A 23,850-nucleotide genomic window follows, 5' to 3' on the forward strand; every position below is an offset into this window, starting at 1 on the left:
GGAATTCTTAATCTCAGGAAACAAACTGAGGGTTGCTGGAGTGGGGGTGGGTGGGAGGGATGGGGTGGCTGGGTGATAGACAATGGGGAGGGTATGTGCTATGGTGAGCGCTGTGAATTGTGTAAGACTGTTGAATCACAGACCTGTACCTCTGAAACAAATAATACATTATATGTTAAAAAAAAAAAAAAAGAAAAAGAAGATAGCAAGAAGGGAAGGATGAAGGGGGGAAATCAGAGGGGGAGATGAACCATGAGATACTATGGACTCTGAGAAACAAACTGAGGGTTCTAGAGGGGAAGGGGTGGGGGTATGGGGTAGCCTGGTGATGGGTATTAAAGAGGGCACATACAGCATGAAGCACTGGGTGTTATACGCAAACAATGAATCATGGAACACTACATCAAAAACTAATGATGTAATGTATGGTGAATAACATAACATAATAATAAAAAAAATAAAACTTCCGGGTTAAAAAAAAAAAAAAGGAAATAGGACTCAACTGCCTCTAGGGACTCAATTGCCTTTATGTTATTACTTTGCTAAGGGCAAAAGGCAACCTTAGGGGTGCCTGGGTGGCTCACTCGGTTAAGCGTCTGCCTTCAGCTCTGGTCATGGTCTCAGGGTCCTGGGATGGAACCCCACATTGGGCTCCTGATCAGCAGGGAGCCTGCTTCTCACTCTCCCTCAGCTGCTCCCCCTGCTTGTGCTTGCTCTCTCTGTCAAATAAATAAGTGAAATCTTAAAAAAAAAAAAAAAAAAAAGGCAACCGTAGCCCGACCCCCAGGATCCTGTAAGTCTACTTTAACATATAAAAATTCCTTTAGAAATTTCCTTTATCTCTAAAACCCCCCAAGATACGTATTGGCAATCATCCCCCAAACATATGACCCACCAAAATACATCCTCAGGGTCTCATGACTAAGGTTTTATTAGACAGTAATAAACAACCTTTTCCCAACAAATAGCTAGCCCCCTCAAAGTCCTGGAAACCTTGCTTCCAAAATTCCTCAAAGACTTATGCTATCACTAACCCCCTCCCAACTTGAAAGTATATAATGGGCCGCTCCTCATGACCCCGCTGCAGCTCTTTCTGTCCACGGTTTCTGTCCCCAGGTTTTAATAAAACGGGTCCTTTCCCCAGGTTTTAATAAAACCACCTTTTTGCACCAAAGATGTCTCAAGAATTCTTTCTTAGCCATCGGCTTCAAACACTAATGTTCTTTCCTACATCAATTTGAAACATATTTTGAAATAATAAGAAGTAATATTTATAAAGAAAAATGAGGTAGTTCTGGAATTCTGAATGTTGGTTCCATGCTTATTTCACTTTCATATATTCAAGTATATCTGTGTATATACTTGTAAACCTGGGTATCTGCCTACACAGAAAACAGGTCAATATATTATATACCAAAGCATATGGGAAAATAATTAGACATAAAATTTTGTATGCAAAGGACAGTGTTTAGGTGTCTGGATCCTAATGGATGATGGCTTATTTACCCAAGCCAGTCTCTGCAACACCTATTCAAGCAAGGTATCAGCCTGCATAGCCAATCAAGCAAGTAATATCCATACTGAAACCCTGTGTTGCTAATGCATTAACTTTCTCACTCCACACCACTCACTAAGCAGACTAGACAACAAAAGATAAGTCACCTCTACACCTGGTATGTGCCTGAAGGATAACAACAATTTTATTTTATTTTTTAAAGATTTTATTTATTTATTTGACAGAGAGAGACAGCGAGAGAGGAATCACAAGCAGGGGGAGTGGGAGAGGGAGAAGCAGGTTTCCCGCGGAGCAGGGAGCCCAACGCAGGGCTCAATCCCAGGACCTTGGGATCATGACCTGAGCCGAATGCAGACATAATGCCACCCAGGCGCCCAGGATAAAAACAATTTTAATTCCTGCATCAAGCAATCCTCAAAACAATACTTTGATAGGCTGAAAAAATCAGAATATTAGTCACCCACCTCTCAAGTCTCATTTGTAAAGAGTTTGGTGAAAGAAGTAAATATTCTTGTAGGAATTTACCAGTAAAAACATTTTTCCTCAACAAGTTTAGCAATAAGTCACAATGATAATCTTATGTATGTTCCTATATTTCTGTCATCTGAGAAAATTATCTGTTCTATTTGATTCTTAAGTTGTAATGGTTGAAGAAACCTGGAGAATGATTGACAATATCTGTTTAAAAGGCTGTGAATTTCATGTAAAATTAAATTTCTTTATTGGAAAAATCAAAATTGTTAGAGTGTTATATTTAATGACAAAAAGAGACTATCTAAAACATGTGATACTTCCCCCTAATGTTAGAATAAAATTTGGCAATTATTGTGACTTAAGTTTTAGTTAGGCAATATTTATATTATTCTAGAAATTTCTATAATTGATCTAGGAACCAATAAGACTTGAGAAAATTTAGGTAAAAAAAATCATACAGTTTTCCAATTCCACAGTTATACATCCTTGGACAAGTAATTTAACCTCACTGTTCTTTATTTTCCCATTTGTAAATAAGAGTAATATACCTATTTTATGTATGATTATTATTATAATTAAGTAAAATAGTATGCATAAAGCACCATATTAAAAACTGAATATGAAAAGTATATGCAATGTATTTTTTGAAAATATTACTGATAATATTGCTATAGATATACCTAAATTAAAATACAAAAATTAAATTTACAAAAGAGATAAAAGGATAATGTACATTATTTTTAAGTGCATTCCCTAAAATAGTCCCTAAGAGGACTATTTTACTACAAAAATCCTTTACTTTTGAGCCTTCCCAGCCATTTGAAAGATGGCTAGATGTAAAAAAAACTACAATTACACACAGTAGAGTGTAGCAGGAAAAGCAATGGCTTTGTTGTGAAAAAGATCCAGAGTGATCCCTTACCAACCTGTGATTTTAGGTAAGTTATTTAACTTACCTGAGTCACCATGTACTTAGTGGAAGAATAAAAGCATCATCATGTATTTGCCAAAGCTTGAGGGAAGACTGAAGTTCTGCCCTGTGGTATGTGCTTAATACATTCTTTAAATTTTAGAAACTCACTTACTTTATAAAGCAAGGTAAATGTTTGCAGTAGCACCACATGCAAGGAATTTAGGCTGAAAGTTATTTCTATTTGAAACACAATTATATTGCAAAAGGTTTAGCACAAATGTGGAATCCCATATGTATTCAATAAGAATACAGGAATATTCATTATTCAAAATATTTTTAAGCATTAATAATGTCTCCTTTTAATGTCTTTTTATGATTATTATTATGTTCAATTAGCCAACATATTTTTGAGCACCTCATCTACCGAGTCTGTGCTAGGTATTAGAAGCCAATATTTCTGACAAAGTCACAAATGAGGGGTAGTTGCCTAACATCCTTTATTTCCAACTCTGTCTTATACCATAAGAGGCTTAATTAAACAAGAGCTAATGCCTCCAGGATATAGAGCTGTTTCAGAAAAAAAGAATTAATTAATTATTAATACAATAAAATACAACAGGAGCCCAACTGCCAGGTTTACTTATGCCAGCTCTCCTTGCCTGACTTCCCTCTGCAGATTGACTCTACTCTCCAACCTGCTGGTCAGAATACCAGGTTCACTCTAATACTTTAAGTACAGTACAGTACAATAAAGCAGGAAACATCATTCTACACAAAGCTCTAAGACTGACCTCCTTAAGACAACAGAAAAAACAATAATGAGATGGTCAGGAAAAAGTAAAAATTCCTCAAGGGCGAAATGTATTTTCTTAGATCCATGCAAGCAAACATGTTTACAGAATTCCATCTCAGGAACAAAATGTAATTGTGTTGACAATGAACACTATCTTTTTCCATATCATGAATGCTAAAATGTGACTATACTTTTGAGAATTTGCTTTGACAGCTCAGATTTTTTAAATCAGTGTTTCCTCATACCCAACTACCACTGCCTTAGGTGACCCTACTAAAATATTAACAACACTATGCTCTCTATGTTATGTAATAAATACTATGGATATTGTAGTATTTAATGTAAAGGATCTGAACTAAGCAAAAAGAAAATCAAAGCCCTTCCTCTAGACAATATTTATGGTGACACAGTCTCTCAGCACAATTTATGCTATTGATCCAAAAGTGCTACTCCAGGTCTATACATCTGAAGAAGTTTCAGACCAATATTGCAAACTCTACTACCAGTTCATTAGGGAACACTTAATAACAGTTTTTGTTTCCCCACATAACCCATACCTGCAGAGGTCAGAGAATGAATATGCATCTGATTATTTTCTCCTACATATCATCCAAGTGTGATGTAGGAATTTGAGAGACTTAATTTCAAGTTCTTCTGTTTTGTGGTCACATAACTTCTCTGGATATCAATTTCTTCTTCACTAAAAATGCTGATAATAAAATCTATTTTATAGCATTGTCATGACAATAAAACTAAATAATTTATTCAAAGTCTTAGAACATAATAGACCCCCCCCCCCAAAATAGTAGCTCTTATTACTGAGGAAAGGCCAGGTGAGGTATCAGTGCCTACCAGGAGAGGAGAGTAAGAAAGGGGCTATTCAATTCAGAGCATCCATAATATCCAGGGTCCTCCCTGTGGACTGAGGCTTGAAACGTCACTAAGCTCAGCTGTGAAGGAGAAAAGCAAAACTGAGAAAACCAAGCGGACATAGACGAAAATATGACTTAATTGCAAGAGTTAACACCTTTTCTTTTTCTGAATTTTCTAATTGCATTTTAATATTCCCTTTTCCAGAACAGCCTGTCAGCCCTGTCATCCCTCCAGGGGATAATAAAGATCTTTTTAATGATGCATAGCTATCTGCTGGTGATGCTTGGGTGTTGCTAAGAAATACCACAAAATAATTTTTACTTCATGCAAATACCCAAATACGTCCACAGATTAGCTCATTCATAACCCAAAAAATCATCACTCCATTGTCAGAACATTGAGGTGGCCCGGTACACATTAGAGAACTAAAAGGAGTAAAACAGCCAATCAAAACCTCATCCTTTGATTATAAAGAACTATATCAAAGGCCACTTCACAGCTTGATACAAGAGCTAAATTGGCTTGCTAACTGAACCCAGTGTTAGGCCGATTTACCTTATCCAGTCACAGGCATTGCTGGATAAGAGCAGGTAAGACTTAAAGCACAGAGGAGCTGAAGAAAACCGCTCCATAAAGACAGCCTTATTATAAAAGAAAGGAAGCTGAACTGTGCATGCTCGGTTGATCCTTCCCAAATTTACATGTTACAGTAGTCGCCCTTTATCACGGGGGATCGTTCCAAGACCCTCAGCGGATGCCTGAAACTGCGGATAGTATGGCACCCTATATGCTATGGGGTTTTTTTCCCTATAAATACATACCGACGACAAAGTTCAATCTATAAATTAGGCGCAGTAAGAGGTTAACACTAACAACTAGTAATAAAATAGAACAATTATAACAATATACTGTAATAAAAGTTACCTGAACGCGGGCTCTCGGAAAATGTTTCACGGGGCTGTACCCACCCTTGCGCTGATGCGAGACGATAAAACGCCTGCGTGACGGGATGACGTGAGGGGAATGACGCAGGCGTTGTGACGTAGCGTTAGGCTGCTACTAACCCTCTGACGATTCGTCCCGTGGAGAGTCATCTTCCTTCAGACCCGCGTTGACCACAGGTAATTGAAACCTCCGATAACGAAACCGCTTTTCGGCGGGAACTTCTGTATTTCTGGGGCAGGGGAAAAGGGATGGAGAGAGGCCAGCATGGCCACCGAGTTGCCTAAACTAGAAGAGTTCCCTAAACTGAGTTCTCTGAATTGGAAGAAATTTTCAGGAATGAGGTAAGAAACATTCTCCCTTAGTATCTACAACCAGAAAAATGAACTGAAAGCCCTAAGAAATGTAAGGCCATATTACATTAATCTATTACCAAGTAGTGGGATCAATTCCTAAAAGGTGTCATGTTTTACAAAAGTTAAAATTCTATTTAAGCATAGCTTCAGGCATAATAATAAAAGTTCTGGAAGGCATCTGCATCCCAAGCAGAGCATAATAACTGTCTCCAGTAGAACATCTCTCACTTGAGTCATAATCCAAATCATTCAGGGCATACTGTTGCCATGTTGTGTCTCTAAGGGGCTAGACAAATCTCTTCCCTTAATTAGTTTGAAACAAATTAAGGAATGCACACAGATGCCAGATAGAAATTAAAATACCTGCTTTTTTACTAGGAGAGATGGAATAGAGACCTATGGCTTGGAGCTGTGTTCAAAATTAAGCTTCCCACTCATTTTCTGCAAACTGAGTCTAGCCGCCCCAAATTTCTTGTGTCCTCTGCACAGGAACAGAGCCTACCCGAGTAGGTGTCAGTTTGAAGGCAGAGATATGGCGAAAGAAAGAAAATTCCAGTGCTTTCACCCAGCAAGAAAAGGCAGGTCACATTGTTAGAGGGATGTTTAACTCTGTATTTTCACTTACGGAGGAAAATGAACACATGATGGCAAATCCTTGTCATCTCACCGAGAGATAAATCATTCCTCTTTACACAGGGAGGAGTTAGCAAAAATTGCAACAGAGTATAGAAGCCCCATACTTTCAAAGTATAGAATGTGGGCAGAAGGAAAAAGTCATCTTCCTTACATATTACAGTGATCTGCAGAGGCAGATTCTGCTGTACACATTGCCTTTGTGGTGGGTATGAATTTTAGTCCATATTTTCATGTGTGTGAGAAATTTAACTTGTTTAGTTTTTGTGTAACTCATCCTAATTCTTTTTGTAAGAAGAAAGTGACTATTTTCCCAATTTGCCCTGGTCAGTCGCACTTTACATATGCTAATCTGGTGTAATTATCAAGAGTTCCCCTTTTCACCCTCAAAAGTGTCCATATTTGGGGGTGCCTGGCTGGTTCAGTCAGGAGAGCATGCGACTCTTGATCTCAGGGTCGTGAGTTCAAGTCCCACACTGGGTGTAGAGATTACTTAAAATAAATACATACATTTTTAAAAAAGTGTCCCTTTTTGGACCATAAATGATATAGTCTTCATAATAGTAAGCTTATTTTAATGGTGGTAGAAACTTACTCCTAGTCAGTCCAGAGGGGATCTCTTTTACCCTGGTGGCATGGGACGGGGCCTTGGCTTCATAGGGCATTCAGAGAGGAAGATACCAGATCTGAGTGAGCAGCTTGCTACTCTGGCATTTGTATGGACCCCTATTCTTCTCTGATCTCAGGTGTCAGCTGATCAGGCTGCAGCTTCTTAGGTTTCACTCCTGTCCAAAAGGTCCCCTAGGGTTGAGCTCTGTTACTTCAGGTGCAGGGGAGTCACCATGAAACTACCCACACCATACTGGCATAAGGGAAATTAGGAAGCTAATGCCCTCTGTCACTTTCACACTTCTCTCTGGCACATGGAAATCAGTCCTCTGCTCTTCTGTCACCCTGGCCCCACTATGGACCCAACTTCCTTGCTTGGGAATCACTCTACTATTTTTGCCTCTCACCAGGACACATGAAATTTTGTAAAACTCTCACCTAGGTCTTGCCATTTCCTCAGGCTCCATCAGGAGACAGGTATCACATACACTTGCTTCTCTCAGATCCCATGGAATCATCCAGGGCTTTGTACTAACTGCACCCACTTCCAGTATAGTTTGGCCCAAGAAGGAAGCACAGGATCTACTAGTAGGTAGTCAATAAGTATAGTTATTATCTTTATTAAGTCTCCACTTCATCATCTACAAAAAGGTATGATAAAATCTATTTTCTCCATTGTAGCAAAGTTCAAAGAGGTCAACATTTATCAAAAGCAAATTACGAAGTATATTTCAGTACTGTTTTTCCCTTCTGTGGGTTCCTTGAGGGAAGTGACCATGTTTTAGTCTTCATTTTTATCCATACCATTCCACGCAGTAACTTCACACAATGAGCTCAAATAACATTTTCAGTAAAATGATCACCTAAAACATACATAAAACAAGTTTATAACATGTGTGAAAAATATTTATTTCCCATCAAAATAAGCAGGAATGATGTCATGTAGACATTTATAGCCCCCAGAATTGAATACAGTGATAAATAATAACATGAAAGTAATGAATATTTGTGGGGTGATTAATTCATTTTATCCCAATATGCTTATTTGGCCATCTATGGCTCTTGAAGCAAGACTGACTTTGAGAATGCCTAATTTGTCTTACAGAAACAATAAAAAAATTAAGTTCAAAAAAATCGCTAATTTTTGGAAGTATTATTTCCAAATTTGGAAATATAGTAAGTTAAAACTATGTCAAGGAGACCCAAAAATACAGTGGCAAGGGGAAAAAAATACTCATTTCTCTATCACATTTTAGAAAAGTTAGGCTGGTGGTTTTGCTTTATACAGTCATTCAAGGACCCAGGTTCCTTCTATCTTGGTTCACAGGGTGGCGGGGGGGATCCCCTAGGATAATGTCTTCATGGGCATAGAAGAGGCTGAATGGCATCTTGTCTGTGAGGGAGGGGATATGGCCCACACATGGTCCCCTCATCTCTGTTCACATTCTATTGTCAAGAACTTAAGAAACTGGGAAGAAAGGGAGAACAGATTTTGGTGGGCAACTAGCACACCCAATTATAATAATAAAGACATTTTTTGTCTCAAATAGGGTAACACAGTTTAACTTACAAGCAAACTATAGCCAAAACAACACCTTTGCAGGCCAGAAAAGTAAAGGAGTTAATGTACCTCTGCACCATTTATTTATATCTACCAATTATAATCTGTCAGATTTATATAGTATATAGTCAATAGACAGTGGGAATTTATTTTATAAGTAAGAAAAATAGAAGCTAGTCTATAGAAGCTAGAGGAGACTCTCTAGGAGTCTCATAGAACCAAAAGTCTTAATAAAGAATGTTTGACTTAGGTTTATATAAAACCTACTAAAAATGGGAGAAGAGAAGCAGTAACTGAAAATACCTTATTTTAGAATCCATCATAGTTAGGATTCCTAAATTGAAGTAGTTTATAAAAATGAACACCAAAAGTACAAACAAAATGTCAATAATAAATAAAAATGAAAAGGACCTAAGGCCTAATAACAAGAACCTTATTATTTAAAATAATAATACATTATCAATTCTTGTTTAACCTGATAAACAAAGCAAGGAAAAACTAGCAAAAAGATAATAAAGTACAAAAATTTGTTAGGGGTTACCATTCCCTTTCATCCTATTCTCTGAACAAGATTAATAAGATGTTCAATGTCCATATTCTAAGCACAAGGATGAGATAACATTCAAAACAGATTATCAATCCTTAAACAGTAGCCAAATGCTAGAATATGTTTCTTTAAACAATATCTTTTTTAAATTCAAAAGTAGAAGTAATAAGTATTTGAAATTTGGAAAATGAATCCCATAGAATGTTATTAGAAAAGCAATGATTCATAGATTTATAATAAGCTTTCATTTTTTAACATGAGTTAATTTACATTTAATAACATTTATAAATATGTCAAGTCACCACAAGCTTTGGGTTCCAAATTCTTTCTCCTTTGCTGTAGAATTTTTATGAGAATTTTTATGATCATTTAACTAATTGATAGAATTTTTTTTTAAGATTTTATTTATTTGGTAGAGAGAGAGAGCCAGAGAGCACAAGTGGAGGGAATGGTAGAGGGAGAGGGAGAGGCAGGCTCCCAACTGAGCAGGGAGCCTGATGCAGGGATGGATCCCAGGACTCTGGGATCATGACCTGAGCTGAAGGCAGATGCTTAACCATCTGAGCCACCCAGGTGCCCCTAATTGATAGAACTTTTTAAATGACTAGGAATTCAGGACGCCTGGGTGGCTCAGTTGGTTAGGCGACTGCCTTCGGCTCAGGTCATGATCCTGGAGTCCTGGGATCGAGTCCCGCATCGGGCTCTCTGCTCAGCAGGGAGTCTGCTTCTCCCTCTGACCCTCCCCCCTCTCATGCTCTATCTCATTCTCTCTCTCAAATAAATAAATAAATAAATCTTTTAAAAAAATGACTAGGAATTCGTACATATTCAGGTTCTATACTGTAAAGAAGCCGCTTAAAACGTCTACTTAATTTGGGCTTCGTTGCAGTACCTACACCTGGCAGATGAGTCCATCTGATTCAGAGAACCCTCATTAACTGTGGTTAATACACACTTTAAACTCTAGACCAGTGCCTAGCACAAGGTAAGCACTCAATAAATGTAGCTATTATTCACAGTAGAGAACATGCCCTATTGATAAATAATTTCTCCTCACTGAAATATTGGTGAAACCCATAAAAAGTATCTTTTCTAGATCAGATCAGGGACATTTACCACTTTCACAGCCTTTATTCTTGTAATTCACTTTAGTCCACCTCAAGCTAACCTCTGTACAAAAACTGCCATTGTCTAAGTACTCTGAAAGTATTCTGTGTTCACAATTGCTCAAAGTTCTATAAAGAACAGGGTTTTCCTCAACTATCATTCTACCTCTGAATCTTTTAACTATTGTACATACGTCAGCAGACATCAGATGAAATGGAGTCCTCTGTTGCTGCCCATTGCAAACATCTCTGCTCTGAGTTATTGGAAAGGGAGTTGTTTTTGTTTGGTTGTTTGGTTCTTTTTAATATACTTTATGTAACAACAAAAAAAAAATAGCCTCCACTTTGTGCTGTGGGATAGAAATCTTAGTTCATAATCGGGTATAAAAAATTATAAATTTAGTTTTTAACAATTTAATCTTTTGTGACCTATCTTGACATGGGAAAAGAAACAGAAACTCCTCTATCTTCAGTTGCTCCTCACAAATCTTTGTGTTTTGCTTTTTAAATTGTGGACTCCTTCCCACTCCCATACAAGTGTGTGGACTTTTGGAACACATGTTATTTTGCAACTCCAGAAGTTCCCTGGGTGAAATTTGAAACTGCCCCCCCCAAACAGAAAATAAGGGGAGACCCAAGAAAGAGGCAGACCGTCCCAAATTTGTAGGTGGCAGATTTAATAAGCAAGGGAGCTTACAAGGCTGATAAGATGAGTAGATTACCACACCAGCCTGCCAGAATCTTGAAAGTTTATATAAAGGCCTTTACATGGTTCAGTCACATTATACTATCTACACAGTCTCACCAACACATTACTCTCTCAAGTCTGCATTATTGAAGCTACTTCGTGTGGAAATAGTAGGTGGAATATACATTCCAAGGACAGGGAGGGGTTGAGGAGCCTCTGATTCCCCTGGTTCAGCTCAAGAGTCAACTGAAGGTCACATCCTCTCCATGACCTCCTCCAACAATATGAAAGCTAAGCTTTCATGGGATTCATTTTCCAAACTTCAGGTTCCTCAGGATACAGGTGATAAGATAGAAATGTGAAGAGTGCTCTCAGGAATAATGTCTGTTAAGGATCAGAGGGGAGCAGGATTGAGTAAAGGGTGAGTTCAACAGGATGCAGGTGCAACAGAGGCCACAGCTGATCTGATGGAAAGCTCAGAAGTAAGTGCATCTCTTCAGAGATGCCCAGATTAAAGTAAAAGCTGAGCTTCGTGCCCGCTTACCAATAAATCACTGGATAAGAGAGGGACCTACCCTTGGACGAGGCTGCTCCTTTCAGTCACAGACAACTCCTAGAGCCATGGATAAGCTACATTCCTAGCAGCTGAGATAATAATAAGCATCTCGGTCCTAAAGAGAGATCTGCTTCATCCACTACACCAGACACTACATCTCAAACTTCAGCTGCATCAGAATCACCCAGAGGTGATTATTAAAACACAGATTGCAGGTGCAACCCCAGAGTCCAATTCATTAGGTCTGGGTTGGGGTTAGAGTGTCTGCATTTCAAACAAGTTTCTAAGTGTTGCTGCTGCTCTTTTGGGTCACTCTTTAAGAACGGCTACACTCCAGTATTCCAAGCTTACTCTATTTTCCACCAGCAGAGTAAAGAATACCTTGAATCAGGAAGTCCAAAGAAGATCAACAAAATAAGGGTGAATGGAGGATGAGAACTCACTGGGATTATGTATCTTCTACTCATTACAGTTGACCCTAGTCACAACCTTCAGAACCATCTTCTCCGCCATTCTGCTTCAAGGACAAGCCAACGCTGTTTTCTGAACTGAGCTCCTTATTGCCAATCAACCATGAGCTCCCAGATTTGTCAGAATTATTCCACCCAGGTGGAGGCCGCTATCAACTGCCTGGTTAACACAGGTCTGTGGGCCGCTTACACTTACCTCTCTTTGGACTATAATAAGGGTGAGTCACAACTCACTGCATCATCTCCTCATTACAGTTGACCCTTGAACAACATGGGTTTGAATTGAACAGGTCCACTTATACACAGATTTTTTTTCCTACAAAAACTTTGTTTCCCCTTGGCCCACATGGGGAGAGGGCTCCAAGGTGGCTAAAAAGCTGCCTAGTGGCCACAAGGAGAGGATCAGGCAGAAGCCCTGGCACCAGGGGGAGGCCCGAGGGTCCTCAAAGTCTGCCAGGCTCCTAGCCATGCTTGAGGATGAGCCTCTGGAAAAGATCTGCACCTAGCCTGCACAGGTGGGTCCAGCCTGCTGAGGTGAGTCAGGTCGTCGCCAAGGAAGCAGTTCTGCAGGAAGCGAGGAGCTGGATGCCTATGTGGGTGGAACCTGAGGCCTGCAGCTCCAGAAGGGCCTGCTTCAGGCTGTTCTTCAGGACCATGGGGGCTCCCACGGCATCTAGGGTTCAGCCCCAAACATCTTGAGACAGCTTCTGCATGTTCTTGAAGAGGGCACAGCTTTATGCTAGTTTTACATCTTCAAAAGATGCTCAATACCCTCCTGTTTCTCCCCAGCCAACTCAGGAAGAAGTGGCCCACACCCTCCAGAGCCACATCATCACAGTCACAACAGAAGTCCAAAGAGAGGTAAGTGTAAGCGGCCCACAGACCTGTGTTAACCAGGCAGTTGATAGCGGCCTCCACCTGGGTGGAATAATTCTGACAAATCTGGGAGCTCATGGTTGATTGGCAATAAGGAGCTCAGCTCAGAAAACAGCGTTGGCTTGTCCTTGAAGCAGAGAGTGACGGAGAAGATGGTTCTGAAGGTTGTGACTAGAAAATAAGTCAGAGGGTGGCCAGAGCCTGGCAGGGTGTCCCTGGGTCTGTTCTGTCTGAACACTGTTGAAACAAGACAAACTCACAGGACTGCTAGGAGCACTGCCTATAGGTAAATTTTTTACAGTACACTATTGTAAATGTATTTTCTCTTCCTTATGATTTTCTTAATAACGTGTTCTTTTCTCTAGCTTACTTTATTATAAGAATGCAGTGTGTGATAATATAACATACAAAATATGTATTAATTGACTATGTTACGGGTAAAGCTTCCAGTCAATAGTAGGTTATTAGTAGTTAAGTTTTGGGGGATTCAAAAGTTATACCCAGATTTATGACTGCACAGGGATTAGCGCCTCTAACCCCTGTGTTGTTCAAGGGGTAACTTTACTGTGCAGTTCTTTATATTTAGTTACTTTTTTCTTCTCTTAATGTTCTTTGCTATATGATTATTTGCAGCAGTCAACTTGCCCCCACCCTAGCAGCAGTAACTCAACATTACTCCATTCTAATCCACTTATTCATTCAGAAATTATTTAATCTGCCCACATGTTCTTTTGTTATGTCTGAATTCACTGGTATGAAAAGTTTTATGCAATTTAACTATTAAATGAGTTATGGCTACACATATGGATAGGAAAAACCATAAGCACAAACCTTGTGTGGGGGCTAGGTGACTGCAAGTATGGTTATAAATGACAGAATGATCCCTAAACAGAAAGACAATGAGGTTTGTAAAAAAGCACAACACCATAGCACATAACATGGGGTGGAGTATAGGGGCCTGGACATATGTTTGTCATGCCACCCAGAATTGGTTGGGTTATGATCACACTGATAAGTAGCAAGTGGAATTCGTGGGGGGCTTGTCTTCATTTTCTGTACTAAAAATACCCAATTCAGTGAAACACATTTAGTACCTGAGGATCATGCCAGACAAGGCAAGGACTGTGAAAAGTCCTAGTTCCTTCCTTCCTACCCCAATTTCCTGCACACTCTTCTGCGTGAAATTGGTGTTTGTTTATGACATTTCACCTTACTTTAGCCTCTCATGACTGCCCCTTGTTATTCTTTTTAATATTGTTTCAGTGCATAAAATGGTAGCAAACTCATAAGTTTTCCTTTTTATTTCCCTCTGCAAAGGTCCAAATCCTCCAACTCTATACATATAACCCTGCCCTCTAGGGGTATATATATTTTCCTGGGCATTATGGGTAATAAATGATGTATAAAATTTGGAAATGACTTATTCCTAATTAAGGAAGATGTTTAAAAAGCAGAAAAACAACATCTCCAAAGAAATATTAGAAAAACTAGGACTATTTAGAATGGAAAATACAGTTTAAGTATTAACAGTCTTCTTCAAAGACATAAAGGGCATCTAATTGAGGGGACAGAGAAAAGCAAGGATAAATCCTCAATTTCTGCTAAGAAATAAGGATAGTATAAACCAGATAGAAAGGCTTTTTACCTAGGAGACAATTCAACATTAACTGAGCACATGAAAAAATTGTATTATCTGTTTTCCGGGGGGGGGGGGTGTTTGTCTTATCATATTTCAAAACAGGATTAGGTGTGGCCCTATCAGGATACGGGTTAGTAGAATAGATGACCTCCTAAGTTCCCTTCTCATCCTAAGATTTTTATCTTTTATGATAGAAGTCAGAGACATGGTGCTGAACAAAATTGATTTCTGGCAAAGGACGTATCTCTAAAGAACCATTTTTCATGGCTTTGTATATAATTTTTATTGATGCCATAATCTTCAAAGAATGAAGAGATGGCTCCCATGTAACGAAAATCCTTAGGCTGTTCCAGCTGTTTGCTCGGAAGGATTTATATTTCTGTGATGTCTTAAAATTCTTAAGTCATTATGACTGTAGTCTAACACTTACATGCATCCTGGTTAACAATAAGAGTGTGATACTACAATAACGTACATTTGGAACATAGCTCCACCCAAAAATATTTGAAAAATACTATCTTTATGACATAGAATTTTGTTTTTCTCATACTATTTTATTTTCATTCATAGGGTTTTATAAGGATCAGGTTTATCAGGTAGAGAAAAGCAACATGAGAAGCCTGGACTCACTCCAGGAAAAATTCGTACGATATCATGTGTATACTTTGGCCATCCTAAAATATAGTCACCAATGCATGGGTACTAGAACAAGGATAGAAAGTTGAAGTGAGAGAGACACCAAGGATATAAGTGCTCTCAGCCTGGAAATTCCCTTGAGTCCTTTTGTATGTAACAAAGTTCCATTGTGTACCATTATTCCCCAGCTAATTTACCACCTTGTCTGGGAAGCCCATCACCACTTCTACAGTCTTATGGTAGAACCAGTCAGATACCCCTGAGTTTAAATCCTAATTTCAACAAACACTATCTATAAATACTTGGACATTTTACTTAACATCTCTTAATCTCAAAATAAAATTGGCTCACACATGTCTGTGAGAAAATCTAAGACAGTGTCAGACACAGAATATGTATTCATCAAACATCAGATCCCTCCTTCAAACTGTTATAATGGGTCATTTTTATATTTATGAAAGCAATTATTTCATTCTCTTTGGCAAAATCACTGTTGCTTATATGTCTATATCCCACGCCCATTAAGTATAATTTAAGACCAAGTACTGTGCCTTAGTTATAGTTACAAATCCTTGATGGTTAATGCAGTACTAACATACAATGAATGCCAAGAATGTAGAATATTAAGCACATTTTTTAAATCTCTAAAGTTCAAAAACACTGAATTTCAATCATCTGAAAAGATGCTAGAAATTGTTTTTAATAGTATAAAATGTTCATCATGATCTTAACCTCTGGCATAAAGGAAAGTTCTAAGTAAACAAAAAATTATTTAAAAAACTGAAGACAGTCTATGGTTTTATAAAAATTTACTGACATTCCATACCTGAGCTGATTTCTGGGAATTTGTGTCTCAGAGAGAAAAGTGCAATGGACTGAATGTTTGTGTCTCCCCAAAATTCATATGTTGAAACCCTAATCCCAATGTGATGACATTTGGAGGCTGGGCATTTGGGAGGTAATTAGGTCATGAGAGTGGAGCCCTCATGGATGGGATTAGGCCCCTTATAATAAGAGGTCAGAGGGTTCCCTTGCCACTTCCAAGGTGTGGGACACAGAAAGAAGATCCCCTCCCCCCCGAAAGAGGGTATTCACCAAAAACCTGACCATGAGACTGCAAGGTCTCCTCCTCATCTTGGACTTCTAGCCTGTGAGAACTGTGAGAAAAAAATGTTTGTTGTTTAAGCCACCCAATCTGTGGTATTTTCTTATAGTGGCCTGAACTGCCTAAGACAAAAAGTACAGAATGTTAAAATTATGTGGATAGAAAAAATAATAATTCTGGCTATTTAGTATAATACCTTACATAAATAAGGTATGCATGATCAGAATTTTAAAATGAGGTCAACGTCAGAGGAAAAAAATAACACAAAGATTACCTTTACTAACTTGATAAATTTTCTCCCAGTATTTTCTATGTACTTTACCTATTTCTGATCATACTGTATAAATGATATTTGTCCTTTTAGCTTATTTTCCATAATATATGGTAAGAAATTTTCAACATTATTACATTTTTAAAACATCATTTTATTTGTTGTCAAAGATGCCTTCATGCGTATATAATTATATACTCATTCTTTTGTTTCTTAATTTCTAAATTTACATTTTATAAATACTCAAAGAAGTTTTAAAACAAGTCTACCATATTGAAACTTCAAAACAATTTACCATATTGAAGTTTAAAATAATAGAGCTGAGTTTAAATGATACCATCAAAACAGCTTAAAATATTATTGAATTACCTTACTTAATAAATTATCAAGAATTATTTTATCTACACACAATAGTTCACCAATTGTTTTACAATAAATTTATTGTTATTTTACAAATCTAAAACTAGAACCAAAAAGTCAAACATTTATAAATTATACTTTCTTATTTTGTCCCAAACCATTACTCCTTCTTAGGGAAAGAATGGGGGAATCAGCATGGTGATCAAGGAAATGTGGAAACAAAAATCACTATTACAAGTCTTTTACTTTAAAAACTCCCTGAGGGGCGCCTGGGTGGCTCAGTCATTAAGCGTCTGCCTTCGGCTCAGGTCATGACCCCAGGGTCCTCGGATCCAGCCCCGCATTGGGCTCCCTGCTCCGCAGGAAGCCTGCTTCTCCCTCTCCCACTCTGCCTGCTTGTGTTCCCTCTCTCACTGTGTCTCTCTCTGTCAAGAAATAAATTTTTAAAATCTTAAGTAAATAAATAAATATAAAAACTCCCTGATACGTACCATAACTGATAGCAACAAAGAATGAAGATTGATCCAATACTTAGTATGCTCAAACACCCTCCAAGTTTTCTTTGGTAACCAAGTTAAAAATGTATCCTTCTGCTTAGATTTCAAAGCCCTCAAATGTAGCCCGAGCCATCCTCTCCAGCCTTGTCCTCTATATCTGCCCTGCACTTACCCTTCACTCCAATAAAAAAATTATTTGGCATGTCCTAACAAGCACCAGCTCTTTCCACTCTGCATCTCTACACATTGAAACTTTACTCTTTCCATCCTTAAAGGCCCACTTCAGACATCCTTTTCTGCCTGAAGCCCTTTCTAATAGCTCTCACTTAGATGTGGTTTGGTTTCCTTTTTACTTTCATGGTGCTTTTCTTCTCTCCTGTGGCACTTAGCTTGTTCCATAGAGCCTTGTAGTATAAGTGAGTATATATTTATCATCTCCGATTGGATTACAAGATCCTTAAGGGTAAAGAATTTGTTCAATATAATATTTCCTTTTTCATCTTCCCATTAGTTCTCATTCAACATTTAAAACATAATTCTTCAAAACCTATCATGTTATATGTTGCAGGCCCTATTCTGGGCCCTGAAGATGGAATATTAATTGAGCAGGAGGTGATCCCTGTCCTAACAGAGCTTATGCCAGCCAGCAGAGGATAAAGAAAAGTAAATAGGAAATCAAAATAACATGGAAGTATCCTGCTAAAGCAGGATGTGGCAAAAATACCCACCAGTCTAGATTGGGGAAGATGAGATTTATTGTTCCAGAGAGAAGGAACAGAGTTAAGAAAGAACCTGGAGTTGAAGGTGCATGTGGGTTCAAAGAGCTGAAAAAAGTACAATATGGCAGCAGCATAAAACAGAGGCTGTGAAATGGACATACTACAAAGTCATGTCATCAAGGCCCTCATAAGCAAAGCTAAGGAGTTCAGACTTTATTCTGAGATCACTAGAAATTGTTAAGCAAAGACATGACTTGATCAGAATTGATACTGATACAGAAATATCCATATGCATTAGCTTATTTCCTAATAAGTGTGTATTTATTGTATATTCTGCCTCAGTTCTAAAAGGATTTGATGTAGTATATACAAATTAGCATATTTCTACTTTCAAGGACAGTTTTCAAAATACAAGAAAGACAGACATGTTGATACCAAAATCAAGGATGTGATATAACCTGGACACATTTCATGTCAAAAAACAAAATAAAAAACACGAGACAAACGGATATATAACAATACTACATGATGATCTTTAAGCTCATTAGAGTTTTTGTTTTTGTTTTAATGAAGAAGGTACACTCTTTAACACTTTCTCTCAGGTTCTTCTATGACACCAGAATGCTCATTAAAATCCTTTAAGCAATAGACATAAGGAGAGATACATTATACATAAAAATAGATAAAAGTGTTTTACTTTCCAGAATTCCCCTTGAGGAGAAGGTTCATGGGATAAAAAAAAAATTACTTTGACAAATCATTGAGCCACCCCAAAAGCCTAAACAATTAATGAAAAATAATTAGTAAATGATGTATTGCAGAATGAAAGGGAAAGCACCTGGTTGCCCTAAGAAGAGAGGAGATAAGAAGACAAAGAAGGCAAGACAATTATGAGGAGAGATGAGGTATTGGCAAAAGCAGGTGATACATGACATGATTTCATACCATAACTTGTCTTCAGAAAAATAATTGACTTCACAAAATCATGTTGTGAGTAGGTTTTTGTTTTATTCTTTTTTTTTTCTTTTGTAACCAAGGGGAAGTTGAGTTTTATGCCCAAAATGGATGAGACAAAACAGGTATAATAAATACAGGTATATAAACCTGGGAGACAAGAAGACTTCAGTTGACAGTAAATTACATACAGTATTTTCCAGTAGGTCAAAATGTCAAGGGATTACTGTATTCAAAATAAAATCTTCTGATTGCTAGTAATGATAAGGTGAATAACGCTTTTAAAATTTAAAAAAAAATTAGTTCTTGTGTGTTGAGATTTTGAAATATACTTGTTGGAAAATTCCCAAAGATAAGAATCAGAACAGAAGGAGCTCTCATGGTGAGCCTCTAAGTAACTGAGTTTCTAGATAAATGAAACTATTAAAAGTAGTTCTTTCTACTTGCTGCAGTGGTGTCCAGAACTTAACAAACTTTAAAGAAGCTCCATGTTTATCTACTGATAATTTCTGTATCAAGCTATTTTAAAGCTATCAAGATTCATAAATTTCAGGAGAATATATTATATCAAGCTCATAGAAAACCAAAGTATCTATGCCAAAACTTGCCAAGAAGGATAATGTAGCTTACTGATAAAAGGAGATACACAGGGAAAAAAATCTTTTCTTTCATTCAGTTTCTTTTTTTTTAAAAGATTTTATTTATTTATTTGACAGGAAGAGAGAGCGTGAGAGTAGGAACACAAGCAAAGGGAGTGGGAGAGGGAGAAGCAGGCTCCCCGCTGAGTAGAGAGCCCAATACGGGGCTTGATCCCAGGACCCTGGGATCATGACCTGAGCCAAAGGCAAGTGTTTAAAGACTGAGCCACCCAGGCACCCCTCATTCAGTTTCTTGATTAAATGTCATTTCCAGTTTAAATGGTAGGAGGGGAATTAGTCAGAAAATTCAATACAGGGGCACCTGGGTGGTTCAGCTCCGGTCCTGATCCTGGGATTGAGCCCTGCATTGGGCTCCCTATTCAGTGGGGAGCCTGCTTCTCCCTCTCCTCCCTGCTTATGCTTTCTCTATAGCTATCTCTGTCGCTATCTCTGTCTCTCTCAAAATAAAAAATTAATATCTTTTTTTAAAAAAGACCACTACTCTCTTTAAAAAAAAAAATTCAATACAGAAATAGCAAATTCAAATACCGTACTTACCAGTACACCATCTAAAAGAGAGCAGCAGTTGAAGTTGCAGACATATAGATGAAATTGTTTCTGAACCTTGGAAGGGTCATTTCTCTCATTTTCATCTTTACAATGTCCATCTGAGATAAACAGAGTCACATAAAATTTGTATTTATAAAGGTAAGTCTCATAGCACAAAGTTGAGCTGAGAAACAGTAAATTTGGCAAATTAGGAGACTATTAAAATAGATCAAGCAGTTCTGCTTCTAGCCAAGATGGAGTCAGAGGTACCAGATTTACCTTCCCACCTAAAACAACTCAAAAACTAGATGAAATATATGAAACAACACATATGTAAGAGGAAATTATGTGAAGTCAGTAAGCAACTATCCATAATAATCAGAAAAGTTCCTATTGTTCACATGAGGCTGAAACAGTGACTGTTCCAACTAGCCGAACTGGAGAAACTCATACTTCAAGGAATATTGGATAGAGTTCTCAGAAGGATACTGCTTTAGTTGTGGGGAATAATTAGCCCATGATTAAATACTGCTCTGGTACTGCCTAACAAGTATTAATAGCGAGACCCAAAAGGATCACACCATTTTCAAATAACTGTGTCTCATAACAAAGCTCAAAAATATTTATGGGAACACAAAAATATCTAGCACAACACAAAATAAAATCAAAATGTCTATCATTTAATTACAAAATACCAGGTACACTGGGAAACAAAAATATAACACATGATGACAAGAAAAATCAATTAAAACCAAACCAGACCACAATGGGATACCACTTCACACCTATCAGAATAGCTAGAATCAAAGAGTAGATGACAAGTGTTGACAAGGATGTGAAGATATTGGAACCCTCATACACTGTTGGAGAAAATGTAAAATGGTGCAGCCACTTTGGAAAACAGTTTGGCAGTTCATCAAATGATTAAACATAGAGTTACCATAGGACCCAGCAGTTCTACTCCTGGGTATATACCCAAGAGAAATCAAAGCAGATATCTGTGCAAAACTTTGGACATTAATGATTATAGCAGCTCTTATTCATAATAACTAAAAAGTGGAAACAACCAAATGTGGATAAATAAAACGTGATAGATCCATAAAATGGAAAATTATTCAGCTATTAAAAAGGAATGAAATACTAATACTAATACATGTCACAAGATGGATGAACCCTGAAAACATGCTAAGTGAAAGGTTACAAAAGACCATGTATTGTATGATTTCAGTAACATGAAAATCCAGAAGGGAAATCTATAGAGACAGAAAGTAGACTAGTGATTCCTTGAGGTTGAGAGGGGGATAGGGTAATAAGGAATGATAGCTAATGGGTCTGAGGTTTCTTTTTAAGGTGATTAAAAATGTTCTGGGGTTGGGTCATCGCTGCCCTTTGTCGTGGGGCCATTTTTGGCACCAAGGCCGCAGCACTCAGGATGAACGTAATTCAGATTGTTCGTGACCACTGGGTACATATACTTGTGCCCATGGGGTTTGTCCTTGGATGTTATCTAGACAGAAAGAATGATGAAAAGCTGACTGCCTTCCGGAACAAGAGTTTGTTGTTTAAAAGGGAATTGAGACCCAATGAAGAAGTCACCTGGAAGTAAAGGCCCCGTGACTGAATTACAGAATGTTCACATTTTAAAAATTAGAGAAATAAAAACACATTCATTATTTAAGAAAAAAAAATGTTCTGAAGTTAACATGGCGATGCTTCTACATATCTAAATATACTAAAAACCATATAATTATACAATTAAATAGATAATTGTATGGTGTGTGAATTCTACTTCAATAAAGCTCTTTTTAAAAAACCAACCCAGAATGGGCACAAACATTACTAGGAAACAAGTGCATTAAAACAGTCATTATAAGAGAGTAGAAAGATGGCAGAGGAGTAGGGGACCCTAATTTTGCCTGGTCCCTGGAATTCAGCTAGAGAGTTATCAAATCATTCTGAACACCTGCAAAACCAACCAGAGATTTGAGAAAAGAATCGCTACAATTCTACAAATAAAAAACGACCACTGTTTGCAAGGTAGGAGGTGTGGAGACATGAATCCAAGGTGATATACTGGCAGATAAACCGTGGGGGGAGAGGGCCTCCATAAGCCAGGTACTGGAAAGTGTTATAACCAGTAGAGGGTAAAATCGGAACTTTTAGAAGTTTGCCTGAAAGGTGCTGAGGAGACAAAATAGGACAGAATCCCAGGTGGGACAGCATGGTCTCAGGATTTCAGGGTCACAAAAAAAAAAAAGAAGGGTGCCTGAGTGTGGCAGAGTTCCCAAGCATTGGAGTTCGGGAAGCTGGTTGCAAACAGTGAGCCCAGGCACCAATTTTCTGCTTGGTGTTGCCATAAACCATGAACTACTGCATGCTCAGGCCACTGCTATCTGAGCAGGGGCCCCAGCAAGAGGCAGAACTACAGCAATAACCCCCTTCCTGCCCCTGGAGGAGTGGCCCAGGTGCATACCCCAGGAGTCCATAAATGTTGGAGACTTGAAAGGGGATCACATGCCTGAGATAAAAACACTAGTAACAGGCTGGGTGAACACAGAATACGGACAGAAACCAGGAAGACAAGAGTGATTGACTGCTTTTCTGTGAAGGCTCACTGAAGACTGGGGTGGGAAGCGAGGGTGGGGAGGGTGAACTTTCAGCTCCAGGGCTAGAGATCAGGGTGCTGCCATTTTCATCCCCACACCTGCCCCAGAGCTGCTTACACTGAGCCTGGCCCCCTGGCAAATGGGTGCAATTCCACCTGGGCAAAGACACCTGAGAATCAGCACAACAGGACCCTCCCCCAGAAGACCAGCAGGAACTTCTGGCTAATACCAAGTTTAAATTTCATACAGAATTGCAAAACTCCAGCTCTTGGGGAAAGAGGTATATAGCATTTGTGGTTTTTTCCTTAATATTCTTTAGTTCTTCTGTTTTATATTTTATTTTCCTTTTCAGCTATTTTCTTTATCAATTATTTTTAAGTCTTTTTTAATTTTCATTTTTACACTTATGTGGGGTTTTTTTTTTTTTTTTTTTTTTGGCTTCCTTTCATTGTATTCAACTTCATTTTTGTATATATGTTTTTCTTTCTTTCCTACTTTGGGATCTAGTTTCTTCTAATAAACAGACCAAAATACACCCAGGATCTAGTTTATGGTTCTGTTCAACTTCTTATTGGATTTTATTCTCATTTTTTTTCTTTTCTTTCTGGTTTCTGTTCTCTTCTGATTTGTGTAGTATATATGTTTCTGGTGTCATTGTTGCTATTATAGTATTTTCCCTCTCTTTCATCTATTCTTTTCTGGACATAATGACAAGATGGAAGAACTAACCTCAAAAAAGAGAACAAGAGGCAGTATGCACTGCCAGTGATTTAATAAATATGGATATAAGTAAGATGTCAGAACTAGAATTCAAAACAGTGATCATAAAAATACTAGCTGGGCTTGAAAAAAGCATAGAAGACACTGGAGAATTCCTTGCTGGAGAAATAAAAGAACTAAAATCTAATCAGATTGAAATTGAAAAGGCTATTACTTAGATGCAATCAAAAATGGAGGCTCTAA

The 23,850-nt window shown here is 38.0% G+C and overlaps 1 protein-coding gene across 1 annotated transcript; it reads left to right on the forward strand.

Annotated features, from left to right (window-relative positions):
• Window positions 1-21,699: 21,699 nt before the first annotated feature.
• On the forward strand, window positions 21,700-21,917 carry LOC118025455 (NADH dehydrogenase [ubiquinone] 1 beta subcomplex subunit 1). The gene has a single exon (XM_035027858.1). The coding sequence runs from the start codon at window positions 21,714-21,716 to the stop codon at window positions 21,885-21,887; it is 174 nt and encodes a 57-aa protein (XP_034883749.1). The 5' UTR covers window positions 21,700-21,713; the 3' UTR covers window positions 21,888-21,917.
• Window positions 21,918-23,850: the final 1,933 nt, after the last annotated feature.

This window comes from Mirounga leonina, unplaced genomic scaffold, assembly GCF_011800145.1.
Source record: "Mirounga leonina isolate KUSES-001 unplaced genomic scaffold, KU_Mleo_1.0 Mir_201, whole genome shotgun sequence".
Lineage (NCBI taxonomy): Eukaryota > Metazoa > Chordata > Mammalia > Carnivora > Phocidae > Mirounga > Mirounga leonina.

Bases quoted from the DNA above. Each gene is read 5' to 3' on its own strand.
- LOC118025455 (XM_035027858.1), top strand. From the start codon at position 21,714: ATGAACGTAATTCAGATTGTTCGTGACCACTGGGTACATATACTTGTG.